At 46.2% G+C, this 19,103-nt stretch overlaps 1 protein-coding gene across 1 annotated transcript in view; it reads right to left on the bottom strand.

Moving 5' to 3' along the window:
- Positions 1-2,244: 2,244 nt before the first annotated feature.
- Positions 2,245-19,103, bottom strand: part of LOC119381937 (uncharacterized) — a 21,372-nt gene continuing 4,513 nt past the window's right edge. The window contains exons 3-4 of the mRNA XM_049412944.1: positions 7,553-7,816; positions 2,245-2,473 (exon numbers count right to left, since the gene is read on the bottom strand). Of these exons, the coding sequence (XP_049268901.1) occupies positions 2,245-2,473; positions 7,553-7,816 (493 nt within the window). The remainder of the gene's footprint in view (positions 2,474-7,552; positions 7,817-19,103) is intronic.

Genomic DNA, 19,103 nt, shown 5'->3' with positions numbered 1-19,103 from the left:
TGGAAGCGTACCTGCGCCCAACGGGACTGTGATGCTCACCCGCGAAGTCGGAGCTCCTGCTCTACAGGAAGGAACGGGGCTCCCGATCCAAGGGATGGAAACCCGTCGAAGAAAGTAACATACACGTTTACACCAGTGAGGGGGAGGAAATCCCGAGGGTAGGCACCATCAGGATTCTCGGCATGTTTATCGAAGCGAAGGGCGCAACGGCACCGCTCTGCGGAAGATCGTCGCCAAGACTCGTCAAAAGGATCTCCGGGAGACACAGAGGCCTTCAAGAGGACAATTTGTTAAGACTCATTAATGCGTTCGTGCTCTGCCACTTTACCTACACCGTTGCCATGCACAACTGGCTCAGGTCGGAGTGGGACAAGCTCGATGTTATCAGGAAGATCGTCAAGAAAGCATTGGGGCTTCTAGTACGCACACACACCGAGAATGTACTCGCACTCAGCGTGCACAACTCTGCGGCCGAGATAGCGGAAGCGCAGCAACGATCGCAGCTAGCTAGATTGTCCACGACGACGGCCGGTCGGCGCATACTTAACGAACTTGGTTTCAACCCAATGCAGGTGGAAACAAATAGCGTGCGTATATCGAAACATGTACAAGAAAACATCACTGTTGCTCCAATACCCCGCACTCACCATGTACACAATGTGGGACGTCGTCGGGCGACAGCTCTATTGAAGCAACTGGGAAAGGGTGGTACAAGTGCAAGTTTCGTCGACGCTGCAGCATATCGAGACGGTAAAAAGTTCGCAGCGGTGGTCGTCGACCAGACCGGCTCGACTACGAACTGCTCCACGGTACGCACAACGAACCCGCAGGTGGCCGAACAAGTGGCCATTGCGCTCGCTCTGGTAAATGGTCGATGTGAAGAGGTGTACAGCGACTCAAAGGCGGCAGTCAGAGCCTTCCAAAAGGGCCGTATATCAACACAGGCCGCCAGGACCTTGAACAGCTCCACCAGAGATGGGATTGTCCCACACACCATTTACTGGTTCCCCGCACATATCGGCTCAGTAAAGGGCGTTGCCCTGAACCCGAATGAGTCAGCCCACACAGCAGCGCGCGCGCTCACCGACCGCGCTGCTCTCGACATGGGCGATGGCTCTAGCGCCGACAACGCAGGACATAAGGACACTCCAACCACACACAACGAGATCACCAAGTATTATTACACGGCGAGGCGGGCTTTCCCGATCCCACATTCAAAACTCAATCGAGCACAGGCAGTCTCGTCGCGCTTACTTCAAACCCATTCGTACCCATTTTTAGCACACTTAAATGAAATTTATCCACACAAATTCCCCGACGCCGCCTGCACCGCTTGCGGGCAGGCCGCTACATTAGCTCACATGCTTTGGGAGTGCGGGTCGCTCGGCCCGACTTACAGCAAGGCCGAGTGGGATGCGCTTATGCGCAGCCCAAACCTACAGGACCAAATCCTGGCCGTCCAGTGCGCCCGCAACAGGGCCGTTAGGCTAGACCTGCCGGTTCCAACGTGGGAGTAGCCGGGTGGCGCGGGGCAACCTCTGCGTCTGCACTGGACTCTTAATAAAGTTGTACTCTCTCTCTCTCTCTCACGCGCTCGCCTCGAGAAAAATCGTGGCCGGGCTACCGAGGCGGCACAACGCGCTTTGCGTTTCCCTCTAGTCCGGCCGTGGTATTCAATCACATTTTAACATGCCGCGGGATGGTGACCAAATTCTGCCTTTAATATGCGACACTCTTCTGGCTATCACGCCTCGTTCTCTGAAGACGCTTTCACCGTTAACTACTACAGCTACCACAAGGGTTTGTTTAATTATTTAACATGGATGTTAGTCGTCGGGATGGAGATGTACCACCAATGATCAAAGTGGCTGCAACCACGTTAAACGGGGCTATAGCTGCCAGGCATCAATATACATTGTGCAAACTCTCTTATATCGATGTACAGTAAACATTCAGTTACTTCTGCAAGGGCACGCTTTACTTTCGTGTTATTCCGATTCCTATTACGGAGGAATCAACCCCCCCATTCTTTTTATAGGAAAATTGTTTTTACGCTGAGACTTCAAGTGCTCTCGCACTGTTAACGATTTGTGGCGCGGCCACTTAGTTGCAACATCTGAAATTATTCTGAAATATTTAACTGAGTGCAACGACTACGCTTCAGTGACGGGAAAACAGCTCTTAATTACCGAATACTGAAGGAGCATTCTTAACAAATTCCAGCACATGATCACCTTGAGCGCCTCACCTGTTTGGTTGGAAGACATCCGTATTGCGTGGTGCAGCAGTGGTGAAAAGATGACCAAGCTCTTGTGAAGTCGTCTTCGCTTTCCCGTCTTCTATTGAGGTGGGCAGCTTCGATGGCAAACCCGCGGTTCTGAAGCCAAATTCGGACCTCCATGGTTCGAGCCGTGTCTTCCGCGCTATAAGGGCCGCTTCGTTATGGGCTTCCTCGTCAAGCCAGGGCACCGATCTGCGCGATTGAGATCACTACAATAGTAAGGCAGTCCCGTAGCCGTGTATATATTGTTTCACCGCGCTGGACAATCGAAGCGTGCTTGGTTTTACATGAACCATTGAAAGCTCAGATTTTGCATGGACCCTTTCTGTTTCGACGGTGCAGTAAAAATACTACCGTGCCGTGTCTTCGCCCAAAAGGATTAACTCAGTCTCATTTATGTTTCATACAGAGAGGCGACCTGACTCTTAAATGGGTGTATGTGTTTTGTCAGTGAGCGCGTAACACGCGTGAAATCAAAAGTTATTCATGGGAGGTGAAGTACCGCGTGTCACGACTCTCTGGCGATACGCCTCAATATCAACATCAGCGCATCAAAAATGGTATTTACAGTGCTTACTTCCTGTTTTCTCCAAAATATAAAGTTCAATGATTTGTTTTGGCTGCGAGACCATTGATCTTCAAAAAGGTATCGGAACAAGAGAAATAGCCAGTGGAGGTGAGAAGTGTAACGAAACTGTGATTATTTCTCATCTAAGTTGCGTAAGTGGCGTTCGTTCGTTTGGCTGTTTTGGTAATGAAAATCGAAACCCGAAGAGACTGGAAGATTGTACAGGAATCGAGTTTTGAAATCAGAAGTGCAAACCCAAGAAGAGTTAATAAACGGGCAGTGAAAACCGGAACTAAATTAAGAGATGCCTCTCGCTCGGGGGTGAGAAAACTAGCGAGGAATTTCTCAGTGGAACCTGGTATAAAACAAGTACGTGTTAAAAACTTGAAGCTGAACTTTCCTATCAAAGGATTCTCGGATAGTGCGCAAGCATTATTTGCAATTATCTGATGTAACAAACACATGACAATACTGGACGAAATCTGGCATCTCTTGATTGTATTAGACATTACTTTAGCCATGACTTAGCGACCGTGAGCTAACACCAGCCGACAGTAGCCTCGAAACCGAGTAGCCTCGGTTTCGAGGCTACTCCTTTACCGCCGTGAAAGAGATCGTCGAACGCCGTTTCCACAAAAGACCGCTTCTGAAAAGGAGATCGCTCTCTGTCGTGTGACAGCGCGTGGAACTCTTTTTCGAAAAAAGTCTTCTTGGAAAAACTTTTTAGTGTCCGTGTGACACAGGTATTAGGCTGCAAAACTAGTTCATGTAATAATGAGCCTAAGTAAAGCAATGCAATCTAACGTAAGGAGTGCTAACTACACCCAACTATTGGTGCGAACGTAGCTACTGCAAGAATTCGCGCTTGCTTCCTCAACATTGCACGCTTTGTATCGATAATAAATGAACATGTGCCATCCACTGGGCATAGTATGAGAGTAGAGAGGTATACAGACCACGACACTCGTCATCGTTCACAGCTCTGCACTATACCAGAAGGATCAACCCGCTTACTACATCGTTGAGCTCTTTGCGATTCAGGTGCACGCAATATTACTGCGATATTACATCTCGTACTGTGACACCTGTATACAGGACGCGTATTTTTCTATAGCGTGAAAGTTACTTTGAGTGCAGCTCCAAGCAGAGGCGTGGCTGTGTGCTAGAACACCTGCTTGCCACGCAGATGACCTGGGTTCGATTCTCACTCGGACCCAACATTTTTATTATTTATTTTATTTGCAGCTTTTTCGATTTTTCGGTCACGGACAAGATGATGATTTTTCGCTCACAACCAACGGCCCCGACGCCGAAGGAGGAATTTCTGCGATACGAGCTCTGTAACGCTATCGCGTTAAAACGTGCGATACCGAAAACTCACCACGAGCGGCACTGACTTACACTCCAGGTTTACACGCAAAGAAGTTCCCGCCGTAGCTCTACTGGAAAAGCAACGGAAACGTCAGCCGAAGGTTGTAGGTTCGTTCCCAACCGGCGCCAAGGCTGCCTTTTCATCTGTTCCATTTGTGCCACAGTTACTACACTACAGTGAAAGACTACAAGTAATGTCCCCAATACTTTCCTTGGACTCATAGTCTATTCGTTTTTTGGGGTTGTGCCTAACAAAGCAGCGAGCCCTTCATCAATTCTCCTTGTTTCGTTCAACTATACCCAACGTGTTTCAAGAAATGTGTCCGAAATTCCTCAGAATAGGCGAAATACGATATTTGCTCGCTAGCTTCTGCATTGCTTTGCTGTGGCGGCAGACATCTTAAGATGACTGAAGAGGGTAACTAGGGCTGCCCACTATGATTAAAAACCATGCTCTAAATAAAAATCGGTTGGGAAAAATGGGAGAATTGAAATTGCCCAGTAGCACTTCCACATTTCCAAAAAGCGTCAGCTGATTATTCTAAATGCGAACACTGTTGCGCGTTAATGACGTGGCCAAGACCACAGAGGCACACACGGAGCGCACACTATCAGCATTTTTATTGCGATAGCAATTATATGGACAGTCTGGGCTGGGTTTTGTCCGTCCCCGTCGCCGCCGCCGTCATCCACCGTATAAGTATGTATAATATATATAAAGCCCCAAAGAAAAATAATTCAGAAAAATGCTTCCGCGCTTCTCGCTCGGCAGCGCGTGGCATTAGCCACTACGCCACGAAACGCAGATTGCCGACGTAGCTAACGGCGAGCGTTATATACACACCCTTTACCGCTGGCCGGACTCACAGACGGCAGGCGTTTATATAAGCGTTTCTTCATTACCAGCGAGATGGCGCGAGGTGCGCGCTGAGCGCTGGGCTTGAAAGGTCGCCGCCCCACTCCTGCGAACGCCGATGCTCTTTGCCCTGCAGGGCGTGGTCGTCTTCGTGCGCTTATCTCAAGAAAGAAGGGGGGTGGGCGTGGGGTAGAGCGGGGGGTTGTACGTCTTGTGCTTTCCCCGCGATGTCCGCGCTGAGGTCACAGAGCGTACGAAGCGGCTCGCTGCAGCGGCCGCGTTTGCGAAAGGAGCGCGCTGTTCAAACAGAAATAAGTAACAACTGCGACGTTAGTTCGCGCTCGTCCTGTGTATACCTGTTCGTTCGTTTCGTGCGTCCTGCTTTATGTTTCAGCAGTGCGCTTCAAGTATCGAGCTGTGACGCATGATAGTTCGCGCTCGTCCTGTGTGCGTTCTTTTCGTGCGTCCTTTGCGCTCGAGCGACGCGCTGGCAATTTCGAGCTGCTGTCCGTTCTTCGCGTTACATTCCAATTGTTGCTATCGCATTCATTGCTTCGCCGTTGCGGCGAAACTGTGACTTTTATTAGGAGACTGACATGCCCTGATACACCTAGATACAGCACTACATTGTCTGGTGTAAGCCAGGCTTCTATCTCTATCCGACGAGGAAATCGCTTATCTGAGTGACACGACACGTGTGTATTGAGTGGTTCTTGTTGAGATGTACCTGCTGTCAAACGCAATGTAGTTCTGTATCTAGGTATATAAGACCACGTCAGTCTGCTAATAAAAATGTTGATAGTGTGCGCTCCGTGTGTATGTCTGTGCCCTTGTCTATGTCTTTAACGCGCAACAGTGTACGAGTAATGACAAACCAACAAGCCCAAGTAGATACCCTTCTAAATGCGAAGCATTTCTTTGCAAAACAAAGACACTTTGAGCGTTCCTTTCTGTCTAGCCACCTACGTAAAGGTGCTTTTGGTAGTCACCTTCTTAACTTGGATTATAATAAAATTGGCATAGGAGGGTATGAGTGTAGAACGAACACGACTACGAGGTCATGGCATGACTAGCATGACGTGTCTGTCGAGTACGTCATGAATACCACAACCGTGGTATGTGAGTATGCGCCACACGTGATTCCCAGTCTGTCATAACCTAGGAACAGCGAAAATATACAGTGAAAAATTTTATAACAAACTTGCGTGGACTAAACAACAGAAAGACATACGGTTTGTTCCAGTTGTCCAGATTTTATTCCAACAGAAGAATGTTGACAGCTGTGCTGCAAAGACCCTCCACCAGCAACCACGCGGTACAGATCGTAAATAAATATTTTACATCAACAGTTGCCTGACGTCAGTTGTTGTGGTGGCGCTCATCTAACGTCAGTTGTAGTTGCAGTGTGTATTATGCGCTTTATAACAATGTATAAAACATTACATATGTGCTCCTATGACTCGGCAAGCTGTAGTCCTAGCATTGCTTCTCCTCGAGCGAATAGCCTAGTGAACGCTGCTTCCACATCTTTCGATAAATATGACGTCTGTGCTGTAGCGCGAGTGCCCACGTTACGTCGGACCATTGCTTACCCTCTACGAGCCAGTGCAGTTGACGTCCCTGTAAGCCAACGATATGCACACACATAGGCGTGCGCAGAGTTCCGCATTAGGGGGGGGGGGGGCAAGTTTCGTCACAGCGTCCCCCCACCCTACTAAGTCAATGTATGAGGCAGATTTTGCGCCCCCCCCCCCTCTTAGGTGACTAGAAGGGTCCCTGTACGGGGCAGATTTTGCGGCCCCATTCTTAAATGATTGGAAGGGGGCGCCCCCCCTGCCCCCCCCCCCCCCCCTGTGCGCACGCCTATGTGCACACAACTAGTTTATACGAAGACCGTGATCCACCCCCTGGTACTTGACTCATACCCAAAGAGACTCGACACAGCCAACTACTTGCTGACTGGTTCGCATGTATCAATGCCCACGGTGCATGGGATCCGTCGGAATTTTTTGTGCAGTGATGAAATTCCGCCCAAATTCTGCCGTCGAAGGCGTAACTGAAACGCCCAACAGCACAAGCACCCTGCTGTACAGGGTCGTCGAAGTGCTTGCTGCCATACTTACGTTATAAACTCAAGAGGTATTCTTTGGAATTATCGCACGGTACTCAATAATAGTCTATGACCATGCACGTCACACCTAATGTTCATGAGCCAGCAACTGGCCAAAGAAAAATACATGTCTACGCGTTCAAAAATCCACTGGTGCCTTCAAGGATACTAAATGAATACTTGAATGTCACAACCACCACTTTCTTGTTTAGCACAACGCAGGTGACGAAGCAGATTTGACAACTAAGACACGAGCAGAAGTAAGCTGAGGGAGGCGTGGGTGCTCTGGTTGACCAGAAACGCAGGGATATCGACAGCATTAGTTAATCCATGAAGACCACAGTGAGTATACGTGAAATGTGTTACCTGACCATGGCGACAGTAGTGTTTCGAATGTTTGCGAGCAGCCGAACTGCCTGGCGCAGGCCAGCGCTGCCAAGCGACGCCTGAGCCCTCTCGTGGAAGAGCTCCCGGCGAAATCGGCTTTCGGTGATCGCATAGCAGTCGATGGGTCTGTTTGCCTGTGCCAAAGCTGCGCTTCCGTACGATGCTAGGCCACCGTCAGGCGACGCTATCACAATGTACTGCTGCGCGAACCACCAGCCCAGCGTGTAGAGCAGGTCTTCGTTACTGGGTAGGAAGCAGAGTGTAAGACAAATACTTTTGCAATACTACGGCCGTGATGATAACCTTTATGATTATTTATTCATTTAGTATTTTGACTATACATAGCTTGACATTATTGTCATACCGTTGGAACTAAAAGCGTACACAAACGCCTGACTTAGATCCTAGCACCATAGTTACGCTCGAACTACAGCCAGTAGTGAAGCCAGAAGTGAAGTAGCTGTAGCAAAATTACGATATAGGATGAAAGGCATATGCAGCAACTAGCCTGCAATAGCGCATCGAACACAATAATTTATAAACACAGGTAATGAACCAGATCGTCGCACCACATGTGAAACTATGAACGCAATATTTAATCAAGAGCGCCACATTTACAGAAACAAGCAGTAATATTAAACTAATAATATATGACACTCCTATATCAGCAGAATACGAAGTCAAGAATGTTACATATACTTTAATAGCGAGTAAACAGCTACAAAAGATAAAAACATTCTAGAGTCAATTTGTGATCGCCTTCTGAATGCAAGAAGAGGTGTAGTTTGCTCAATGGTGTAAATTAATGATCAATGAATATTTAGTATATCGGGGACTATCCATTGCAACACCTAAATGCCGTAATATGTTCTCGTTCGTGTTTTAAACATGCTCTCATTCTAAAAAAAAATATGTAGTTGCGCGAGTGTATGTAGAAAAAACTTATCACAATCTGCTTGCACGAAACAAACTGACAAAGTCCGAGTTTGTTAAACGAAATTTCCTTGGTTTTCAACCAAGCGTCCTCGCCTATCATCATGCGTGTCAGTAACGCTAAGCGCTGAGAGAGCTTGTACATGCTCAAATAAGAGGAGAAGCAGCGAAAGAAATGCAGGCGCAAGATTTAAAAATGAGCACTAACGATGTTCGTCATCCGGTGGATATCATGTTCCTTGCAGGCTCCTCTACGGTACTCTGCTCTTTATTTATTTGGCCATGTGTTTCCCCCATTCCAGAGACAGTGTATACTAAACTGCGTAGGGGTGTTTCCACGAGAGATCGAACATGCCTGTCCGGTCGCAATATTTGTTTTGCCTGGGTTTTTTATATGTTATGTGGGCACATTTAAAGTGCACGAAACCGAAAATTTCATTTCCAAGGAACACTCCCAACGCGCCAAAAAAGATATTTGTAGGTGGCGGCGCGGGCCTCCTATTTTTGCTCACTGCAATGTCTTCGAATTTCACGGCCGAATTTAGCGCGAACTATAAAGATGTGTCGAAATTTTTTTTGCTGATTTTAATACGCGTTACTGTGAATTACATCCATGCTTTTTTTTATGCTGTCCTCAAAAAGAAGAAATTGTGAAAAAATGGCAAACACGGCCGAAATCAAAAAAGGGTCCTAAGTTTGAGGCGCCTTGGCGCCTTTGCTATTACAAGCAGAAACTTGAAAACAATGTCAAATATAGAAAAGCGCCTTTGCAACATTTATACTGAAGGTCATTTTCCTACAGGCAGCGCAAATAGTTAAAGAAGCGAGTTTTTTTCAAAAAGTACATTTTCAAAAAATAAAATAAAAAAAACTCCGGTGTCAATTTTGACGACAATTTTTTTTATCGAAGAGCGCTTATGTCAGTGAACACACGGTTTAATATCATATGTCTTAATTTGCTTTGTTTACGAGATATAACTGGCCAAAATGACCCTTGCTGTGTGTGCTCACTTCAGTGCGACTGATGGTTGTTATTAGCTTGCATTGTGCGTAAATCTCAGTTTTAATTATTCTGCTGCAGCAAAACCGTGTTCTGGTGGCTTTTCGTCAAGAAAAATGTGTTCTCAGGTTTTATTTGTGTCTAGCATGTGCAAATGGGCTGCTACCGCCCTCTAAATGGCTAACGTGTAAACTGTTTGCAGCCTACAAACCTCGCCTACAATCATCCGAGGAAAGATGGAAGCGCCTGTTCGAGATATCAATCCTTTCCTTCTTCCTCAAGAAATGCCTGGTCTATCTCATCGCGGTTAGATGTAGACAGCTTTTCCTTGAGGAACGTAAGCAAATGCAAGCAGAATTCGCAGGTGTTGCGAAGATCCTCAGGCTATGACAAAGGCTTCTGGAGTAGGCAACAACACAAAGAGCAAAGAAAGAAAATTTGCGCAATGAAATTTTCCTCAGAAATCATCTTTTTGTGAACGCGTTAATATCGGCCCAGAATAATAGACCTAGCCATGGGCCGCGGGCATGGCATGTAGTGACAGCTAGACCTAGAGCAAGTCGAACGTTTATAGTGAACGGTGTGCCGCACAAATTATCTCACTCTGCGCAGCTGTCATGACTGCTTTTCCAGAACTGCTCACGGTTTAACATTTTATGACTAAGGTGTTTTTAAGTGCTTTGGGCTGTAATAATTATGTTGTATGCCACACTCATTGTCAGAACTAAGGGTAATGTCCGTCTGGCGCCACCAATGACCTCTGCTTCCTCGACGTGGGAAAGCCACTTTAGTAAAGTGGCAACAAAACATCATCAATTGGGCGGCTTCGGCCACTCATTGCTTATCTCATGCCGCACCGCACGTTTTCTGGCTGTTGATACGCTGAGGTAAGCTCGACATGATACAGGAAGACGTTTAGCTGCGACGCCGAAAACATGTGATAGCGGGAAGTAATAAACGCTCGGAATGATTGAGCTAACTTTTTACAAATGTTGTTTAGGCACAGTGTGCGTCGATTGCGGAAGATTGTTAGAGCGTACAATGCACATAATTGAGGGAAGCAAGCAGGCAGTGAGAACAACTGACTGCATAACCTTTCGCGCCTGCTGATTGTGGCCTTTAGTTACGATTAAGTTGGCCTTCGCTGCATAGAGATGCTTTATTCTGTTGCAAGGAGAGTTTTGACAAAGTTACCTAACCCATGTGTTCGTGGTGTCTCGTGGCTTCTGATTAGCGAATACTTGGCGGGGTAAGTTTTAAGTTATAAGCTGCGAACTGCGTACGCGTTAGGCCTTTAGAGAGCGGCAGCAGCCCACCCCCGCACATGCTAGACACAATTAAAGTTTGAGAATACATGTTTCTTGACCGACAAGAACACCAGGCAAAGTTTTACTGCAGGAAATATTAAAACAGATTTACTGTGCGATGCCAGCTGATGACAGCTATCATCCACTGAAGTGAGCGCACACAGCAAGGGTAATTTTGGGCCCGTTAAATCTCAAAAATCATGGACACAGTAATGCTATTAAAACCAACAAAAAATTTTCGACACATCATTTATAGTTCGCGTTAAATTCGGCCGTGAAATCCGAAAAACATGGCAGTGAACAAAAACAGGAGGTCCGCGCCGCCACCTTGAATAATTTGGCACGCTGGGAGCGTTTCTTGGAAATAAAATTTTCAGTTCCGTGCACTTTTGAATGTGCCCACATAAATATAAAAACCCAGGCAAAACAAAAATTCGACCGGACAGTATGTCGATCTCTCGCGGAATCACCCTTTAGAAGGCGGCAGCAGCCCACTTTCGCACACGCTAGAAGCAAATAAAACTGAGAACAACATTTTCTTGACGAAAAGCCCCACAGCAAGATTTTTGCTGCAGCAGATAATTAAAACTGTGATTTACGCACAATGCAAGCTGATCACAACCATCATCACACTGAAGTGAGCACACACTGCAAGGGTCATTTTCGCCAGTTATATCTCGTAAACAAAGCAAATGAGCATATGATATTAAAACGTGTGTTCACTGACATAAGCGATCTTGATAAAATTGTCGTGAAAATCGAGACCGGCGTTTTCTTTTTATTTTATTTTTTTGAAATGTACCTTTTTTGAAAAAAACTCGCTTCTTTACTATTTTTTTCTTTTTTTGCACTGCCTGTTGGACATGGTCTTCCGTATAAATCTTGCAAAGGCACTTTTCTATATTTGACATTGTTTGCAAGTTTCTGTTTGTATAGCAAAGGCGCCAAGGCGCCTCAAACTTAGGACCCTTTTTGATTTCGGCCTTGTTTGCCATTTTTCCCATTTTCATCTTTTTGCGGACAGCATAAAAAAGCATGGATGTATTCACAGTAATGCGTATTAAAACCAGCAAAAGAAAATTTCGACACATCATTTATAGTTCGCGCTAAATTCGGCCGTGAAATCCGAAAACATTGCAGTGAGCAAAAACAAGAGGCCGCACCACCACCTTCAAATATTTTTTGGCGCGCTGGGAGCGTTTCTTGGAAATAAAATATTCGGTTCTGTGCACTTTGAATGTGCCCACATAACATATAAACAACCCAGGCAAAACAAAAATTGCGACCGGACAGGCATGTTCGATCTCTCGTCGAATCATCCGTAGATCTCGGAAACCATGTAATCCAAGGTAATTATTTGCTGACACTATGCTGGCACTGGTGTCATACATGTGTATTCGCGCTGGCTTTAATTCGCTTTGAAATACGAGCCGATCCTGGGGACAGGTCATTGTCAAAGCCGTTCATGAAAATCTTGTCTCATTTCAGACGCTTATATGTAGGTCTAGCCATTGGATGGCTTCCTTGTTTCTCTCTCCTGATTTGGCGCCGGCGAATCGCTGAAGAGGAGTAGCATGAGGTCTACTTCATTCAGTTATTATGACTCGGAGTGAAATCAAAAGAACATCTGTTAGGTTAGCATGCACGACTCAGAATAGGAGGAAGCTCTTGCGTAATGGCGCCGCTATTATGTTGTCACGAGGTCGTGACATCGACTAAGGCAGCAGTCGGCGTGTCCGAGATGAAACTCTTTTTTGGCCGAACTTGTGGCCGGGAAACAGAAAGTCAAACTACAGCAATACACACTGCAGCGGCGAACAGAGCGTCGACCGTCGATAATCTGCTCTGCGGTAAAGCGCGTCGGCATTTATACATGCGACATCGAACATTCGAGCCTTATCGCTGGTGGCCGCGTTAGTTCGAGAGTAATCTCAACTGTTCGCGTTTGCGTGTTCAATCTAAAAGAAGATTCTAAGATAATCTCGAAGGTTCCCAGACATAGGGCGCGGCTTGCGCAAGGTGGCGGCTACGCGTGCAACATAGTAGTTACATAAAAAATGACAAAAAGAAGCGCGCGTGACAATATGCCCACAAATTGTGCGTGCAAGCCTATACACTCTATAAGGCAAAAGGGTGTTAAAAGGGTGTGTGGTTCGTCCTTTTGGGGACTAATGGGGCTGCCACAACCCATTAATCCCTTTAGGACTAACGGCACCGGGTCTAACAGTTAGTCCGCACAATAGACTAACATTTAGTCCTCACATTTACACCTTACCGGGCAACTGTTAGTCCCCACAGATCACCTCAATGGACTAACATTGGTCCTCACATTTACACCTTACCGGGCAACCGTTGACCTCGCAGTTGCACCTCGCAAGGACCAACGGTCGGTCCACTCAAACGCTCCATTCGGATGAACTTTTTATCCCAAGGATGATTTTCTACAGTTACTCTCCGCAAGACAATACTTTTTTCGCGTGTTTCCTTTCCGCGGTGACCAACAAATGCCGCGGAAAGAACACGCAAAGAATATTTAGTCATGCGTATGTCACTGCCTTTCGCATTCAATGCGACAACGAAGACAAAAGTGAGACAATGAAACGTTTTATTTTTCTATACATATGAAGTTTCTGCTTTCCTTCCATTGAATTCCTTACAAAATTTCCAATACAGGTTCAGCCGCGTTGTCATATCTCGTACGGTCCTTTCTGTTGAAGCTGCTCCACGGAAGCGATAGATGGCAGGCGTTGTTACGCGCCAGGGCACACAGCATTCTGCTCGTCGTGGGCAACGGCTGCATCCTGCAAAAGCACAAAAATATTGCAAATATTTAGTCACATGAACAGCGAGGGTGAAGACGCACGCACTGTGCAAATACGTGCAATGTGCACAAAAACACGTCTAAACATGGCACGCAAATAATTTCACCCCTGCGAAGCACAAAAATTTTGCAAATATTCTGCGACACGTCACAGAAGGGATGAAGACGCACGTACATGACAATATGTGCAAGGTGAAATCAGAATCAGAAAATCGTTTTATTTAGTTATCGAATCAATTACAAATTTGTGTATACAGAAGCAGGTCCCATAGTCAGAGACTGAATCGGGACCTCCTACAGTAGTGAATATAGAAACAATTAATTGGTGCAGCAAACAGTGGTGCAGAAAACAGGTAATAAAATACATCGCAGGTAAAAAGAAAAAAAGAGCTCTACTGAAGAAAATCATTAGCAGAAAGTAGCAACAAAACTGAAATTAGACAACATAAAAAATAGAGGTAATTCAACTCTCCTAAACAGTTTTCAGATAATTACCATGGTGAAAAATGTTAAAAAATAAACTACGAAAAAGAAACTAAACAGAGACATCTGATATCAGCAATGTAGGATGATGATGCGATGCTGCGTTAACATTAGGTTGTGAGAAGGCACGAAAGGGAGCGGGAGTAATAGAAGTGACCAAAACTATCCAGATTATGGAATGGATGAGAGGAAAGTTTTCATATCTTTTTTGAATATGCCGATTGATTCCGAGGTTTTTCTTCCTGAAGGTATAGTATTACAGAAATAGATTCCAGTGAAGTGGGCTGTTTGTTTGCCATAGTTAGCATTAACTATAGGTAAGATAAAATTGTGATTTTGTGCAAACCTTGTCAAGTTTGTATTCTCTGGACTTGATGGAGGGATTATAAACAAAGGAAGCTGATTTATTATTTGCTTGAAAAATAGTATTCCTAGATTATATTTGAAAGTGTTCTCGATTGTTAGGATGTTGTTGGCATGCAGGAGTGCTTTAGCATCACTGCGATAATGACTGTGGGTAAGTATTCTAATAGAGTGATTTTGCATAGTTTGAAGGGAGACGAGATGACTGCTGTAGGTATTGCCCCAAGATGTGATACAGTAATTAATATGAGAATGAGTAAAAGCGTAGTACAATGAAAGTAATGTGGGTTTGGAAAATATATCGCGGGATTTAATTAGAACACGTATGCCGTAAGCCATTTTTTTTCGCAGGTATGCAACATACGAATGAAATTTCAAATGACGGTCCAGTTTAATTTCCAAGAAGGTCGCCTCATCGTCTGCTTCAATTGCGAATTGATTTAGAAATATTGGCGGATATAATTATGTTCACGTTGGTGAGAGTGGAAAAAACGAATTTAGTTTTAGTGGGATTCATTTGTAATTTATTATGGATACACCAAGCAGCCAAGCCTGAAAGGTCATCATTTAGCTTCTGTGTCACAGATTGGAGGCATCAGTGTTAACAATTGTTGTGTCGTCTGCATACAGTAAGCATTCTGAACTGGTAAGGCAAGATGGCAAATCATTTATGTAAATAATGAAAAGAAGTGGGCCGAGAATACAACCTTGAGGTGCTCCTATATTTGTTACTTTAAGTATAGATTTATGACCTAACAGACTGACAACTTGGCTTCTATTGAGTAGGTAGTTTTTTATTAATAATAGTGCAGGACCAGTTACGCCTATTGCTTGAAGCTGCATAAAAAGAATGTGGTGGTTGATAGTGTCGAATGCTTAAATAAAAACACACGTCTAAAATATGGCATGTAAATAATTTCACCGTGATGTCATACGTCATCAAAGACGCATTTCAAGCCACACAGCGCAACAAACACTTCAAGTGCGGCGGCCGCAGCCATCACGCCGAGGCGCCGCCAACCACCGTGCCCCAACGAGCCGGCGAGTTTTTTGCGAGCGGCGTCGTACAACTCGAGCAAGCCCGTCAGCCGCAACGCGAAGCCGACGCCACGAAAGGCGCCAGGCTGCTAGCGAGCGAGCGAAGGGGACGCCGACGATAACGGCGTCCAATTTCCACCAAATTCTTCGAGCGCGCACTAGTAATGTGCAGCGAGCGAAAGCGCGGTCGACGCCTCGAACGGCGGCGAACTGCTTACGAGCGAGCGTCGAGGAAACCGAAGGTCACGGCGACCAATTTCCGCAGAGTTCCGAATCGCAGCTAATGTCGGCTAGCTGAAGCACCCGCCAACCCATGCCTTCGCATTTCAAGCACCCAGAGAGCTTCTGCCAGCTCCCTCCGAAACGACATGAGATACCTTAATACGGTCTCCCGACGAAAAATTGCAGAAAGCAGTCATTGCATGGGCAGAAGAGGTCGCCGCAGACAAGCGGCCAGCTCCAAAGCCATGAAATTTCTTTTAATAAAGTTGTATCCTCCTCAAGCGCGCGGCATACAATCGAGCTCGTTGCTACCGCACAGCGTTTCGGACGAGTCGCAAAACAGCGGCGAGGCCTCTGCCTAATATTGCTAATATCGCGAGCTTGCAGCTCATCACCACGGTGAATCATCGGTGAGCGAACATCCGGCAAGGCGACGACAACGGCGGCCAATATCCAGGCGGTCACAAAGCACAGGCGGGCTCACGCCCAAGCCGGCCCTCGCGGTACATTTCGTGCGCGCGATATACAACACGATTGAGTCCGTTACCGATAATCGCGATCAGTTTCGCGCACGCGATAGGTACGGCAGAATAAAAAGCGATCACTTACTTGTGAAAGAATCCAGCGCCGATTTGTGCCCCGAGTCAGATTGAAGTCCGATAGGCCTACAGTCTTCTCGGCCGCCATTCCTAGCCGGTGGCGACGCAGTGCCGTGACTGCACCGGAGATATACAGCGCGGCGTCGCGACGTGTCGAGAGCAGCTCCAGACTTCGTGGGTGTGGCGAAACGTAAAAGCAGCACGACACACTCATCCACGCATACGTCTGTATCAAAGGCAGCGCGCCGTAGGTCCTAGATCGGCGAACTCCGAGCGCGACTTAACCGGCAACACGCCAGCTCAAACACAAGATGGAAGACTGACCCGAGCGAGGAGGACGATTAGCTCCCTTGACAACGGTTTGCACACGGAACGTATCCATGCACACGGCCTGCATCTCCCGCGCCGTTCATCCCTTTGCAGACTAACTGAATTGCACACGGCACGCATCCCTCTCCGCTTGCTCCTACGACGGTCTAACCGTTCATCTGCGCGCCTATTGGGCTCCGTTACATTTCTCGGCAAGTGTACCTATTTCTACTGATACAGTTGACACTCGGTTGAACGAGGTCATGACTACGCTTGAATTGTTTCTTTAAATCGGGAAGTTCGTAAACTCGAGAGGGATTCTTCGGCTCCTCGACATCCAAAATTTTAGCGTAACGACATCCAAAAGCTACCACAGCGTTGCTCCTGCCGCGATTCCACGCCTGCGCGCGTAAAAAGTCCTCGAAAACTTTTTACACGTCTTGGACATGGCCTTCGGATATGGCCTTCGGCATAAAGCCTCCCACGTCTCCCGGACATAGGGAGCACCATGTCCGGCCGATGCAGGCCATAAATATGGTCACGTGAAGCTATGAAAGGTTGCCGATATGCAAAGACGCCGCCGCCCATAGCACCATCCGGTAAGAGCGCTACAAACTGTTATATAATAGAGCGTAAGCGTTTCTTTTCTTTAGATAACCATGTGACTCATAACTGAATGTAAAAGCGCTTGCGCGTCACTGCGAAGCTCGGGGTATGTATGTATGATGCGTTCATGTTTTACAGCAGAGCAGTTATAGTCGAGGTTTTGCCGTGTGTCGTAGATATATAATTATAATCATCATGAACCGGCACGCGCTCCCTTCGTCCTGGTATAGTGTACTAGAATATCTTGGGTAGTGGGCTCAGGGAGTCCCCGCGAGCGGCGCTTGTCACGTTGACCGCACAAGATGGCGCCACCAGAGCATGGGCTGTAAGAAACAGGTGGTACGCGCTGCATCACAGCTCTGAATCGTCGCTCCGTATTTCGATCCGTGCCCTGTAAATAGTTACCGCTGCCCATCGGAATTTTATGGCATACGTAGATGTGGTAGCGGGTAGCAAAATTGTCTAGCATGCAACATAGCGCTCGTGGAAATGCGGCTACTTCCGTGTACATTTCAGCTGCTTCGATCGCGATGCTGATATGCCCAAATTTAGCCCGGCGGCGTTGCGTCGCGTAAAGCGCGCACTACATTAAACAATCATTACCTTACGCAGGAAACGTTACCGAGATTTCCGAGCGGTCAACAGGGAACAGTCGATTTTTTAATCTAGCCCAGTTTGGTCTTGCAACATCGGAAATTACAATTTATTGAAGTGAAAATCACGGCGCTCCCATTTGTTTTATTTTTACATCGTTCCGTAAGTGATTGTCAAAAACGTGACAATTTATTTAAAGCTTCAACTACGTGAATGATTGTTCCAAGATCTGCAATTTTGTCCATTCGTGAAGTCAAGAGTCATAAAAAAATTTAAAAAAGGATTAGTTAAGGTACACCGTTTGTCTTTTCGAATAAACTACTAACCTGTTTCAAGGTTCGCTAAAGACAAACACCGGTCGATGCGACCTTGTATTGAGGTTCGAATTTGTTGGGTGCGTTGTGCTGTTGTCTGTTGAGCAATTTTGCAACAGATCCTGCTGCCCACAGAAGAAATGAAAGCGTTGGGCTGGAAAAAGCTGTCTGTGTGCTCTTAACATGACTAAATAAAAAAGAACAACTTTTGCGGAGATACCAATAGCTTATTCCAAATTATGCAGATGTTTGCAGTTCTCAAATGTACAGCATTAAATTGCGTTTAGACAGCACTCCTTCAAATTAAGTCACGAGACATAGGCCGGCCGGAACTAGAACTACGAGCACTTACTCAACTTTGCATGAAAGTTCTTCCTGCGTGCTTCCCGTGACTCATTAAAGCCTTTCACATAAAATAAAAGCCTTGTGAAGACGTAGAACTTGACAATGCTGGCTGTAAGCACTTAGAAGTGCTCACTGCATCCTACACCACATGAAATCTCAGAGTTACCCAACAACATAACTTCAACTATACGGTTGCTGCATAGCTTCTCCTGGCTGAAGAAAGTCGTGAACACGTTCTGCAACTTCCTTGCTGTTAAGAAAAGCACACGTGATGGATAAATCAACCCTCCTTTGTTTGTTTGCAGATGTTGGCAGTTCTCAAATGTACAGCATTAAATTGCGTTTAGACAGCACTCCTTCAAATTAAGTCACGAGACATAGGCCGGCCGGAACTAGAACTACGAGCACTTACTCAACTTTGCATGAAAGTTCTTCCTGCGTGCTTCCCGTGACTCATTAAAGCCTTTCACATAAAATAAAAGCCTTGTGAAGACGTAGAACTTGACAATGCTGGCTGTAAGCACTTAGAAGTGCTCACTGCATCCTACACCACATGAAATCTCAGAGTTACCCAACAACATAACTTCAACTATACG

The sequence above is a fragment of the Rhipicephalus sanguineus genome, chromosome 2 (assembly GCF_013339695.2).
Source record: "Rhipicephalus sanguineus isolate Rsan-2018 chromosome 2, BIME_Rsan_1.4, whole genome shotgun sequence".
NCBI classification, from domain to species: domain Eukaryota; kingdom Metazoa; phylum Arthropoda; class Arachnida; order Ixodida; family Ixodidae; genus Rhipicephalus; species Rhipicephalus sanguineus.
The sequence above is the reverse complement of the archived record's forward strand: the minus strand, read 5'-3'. Positions and strand labels throughout refer to the sequence as shown.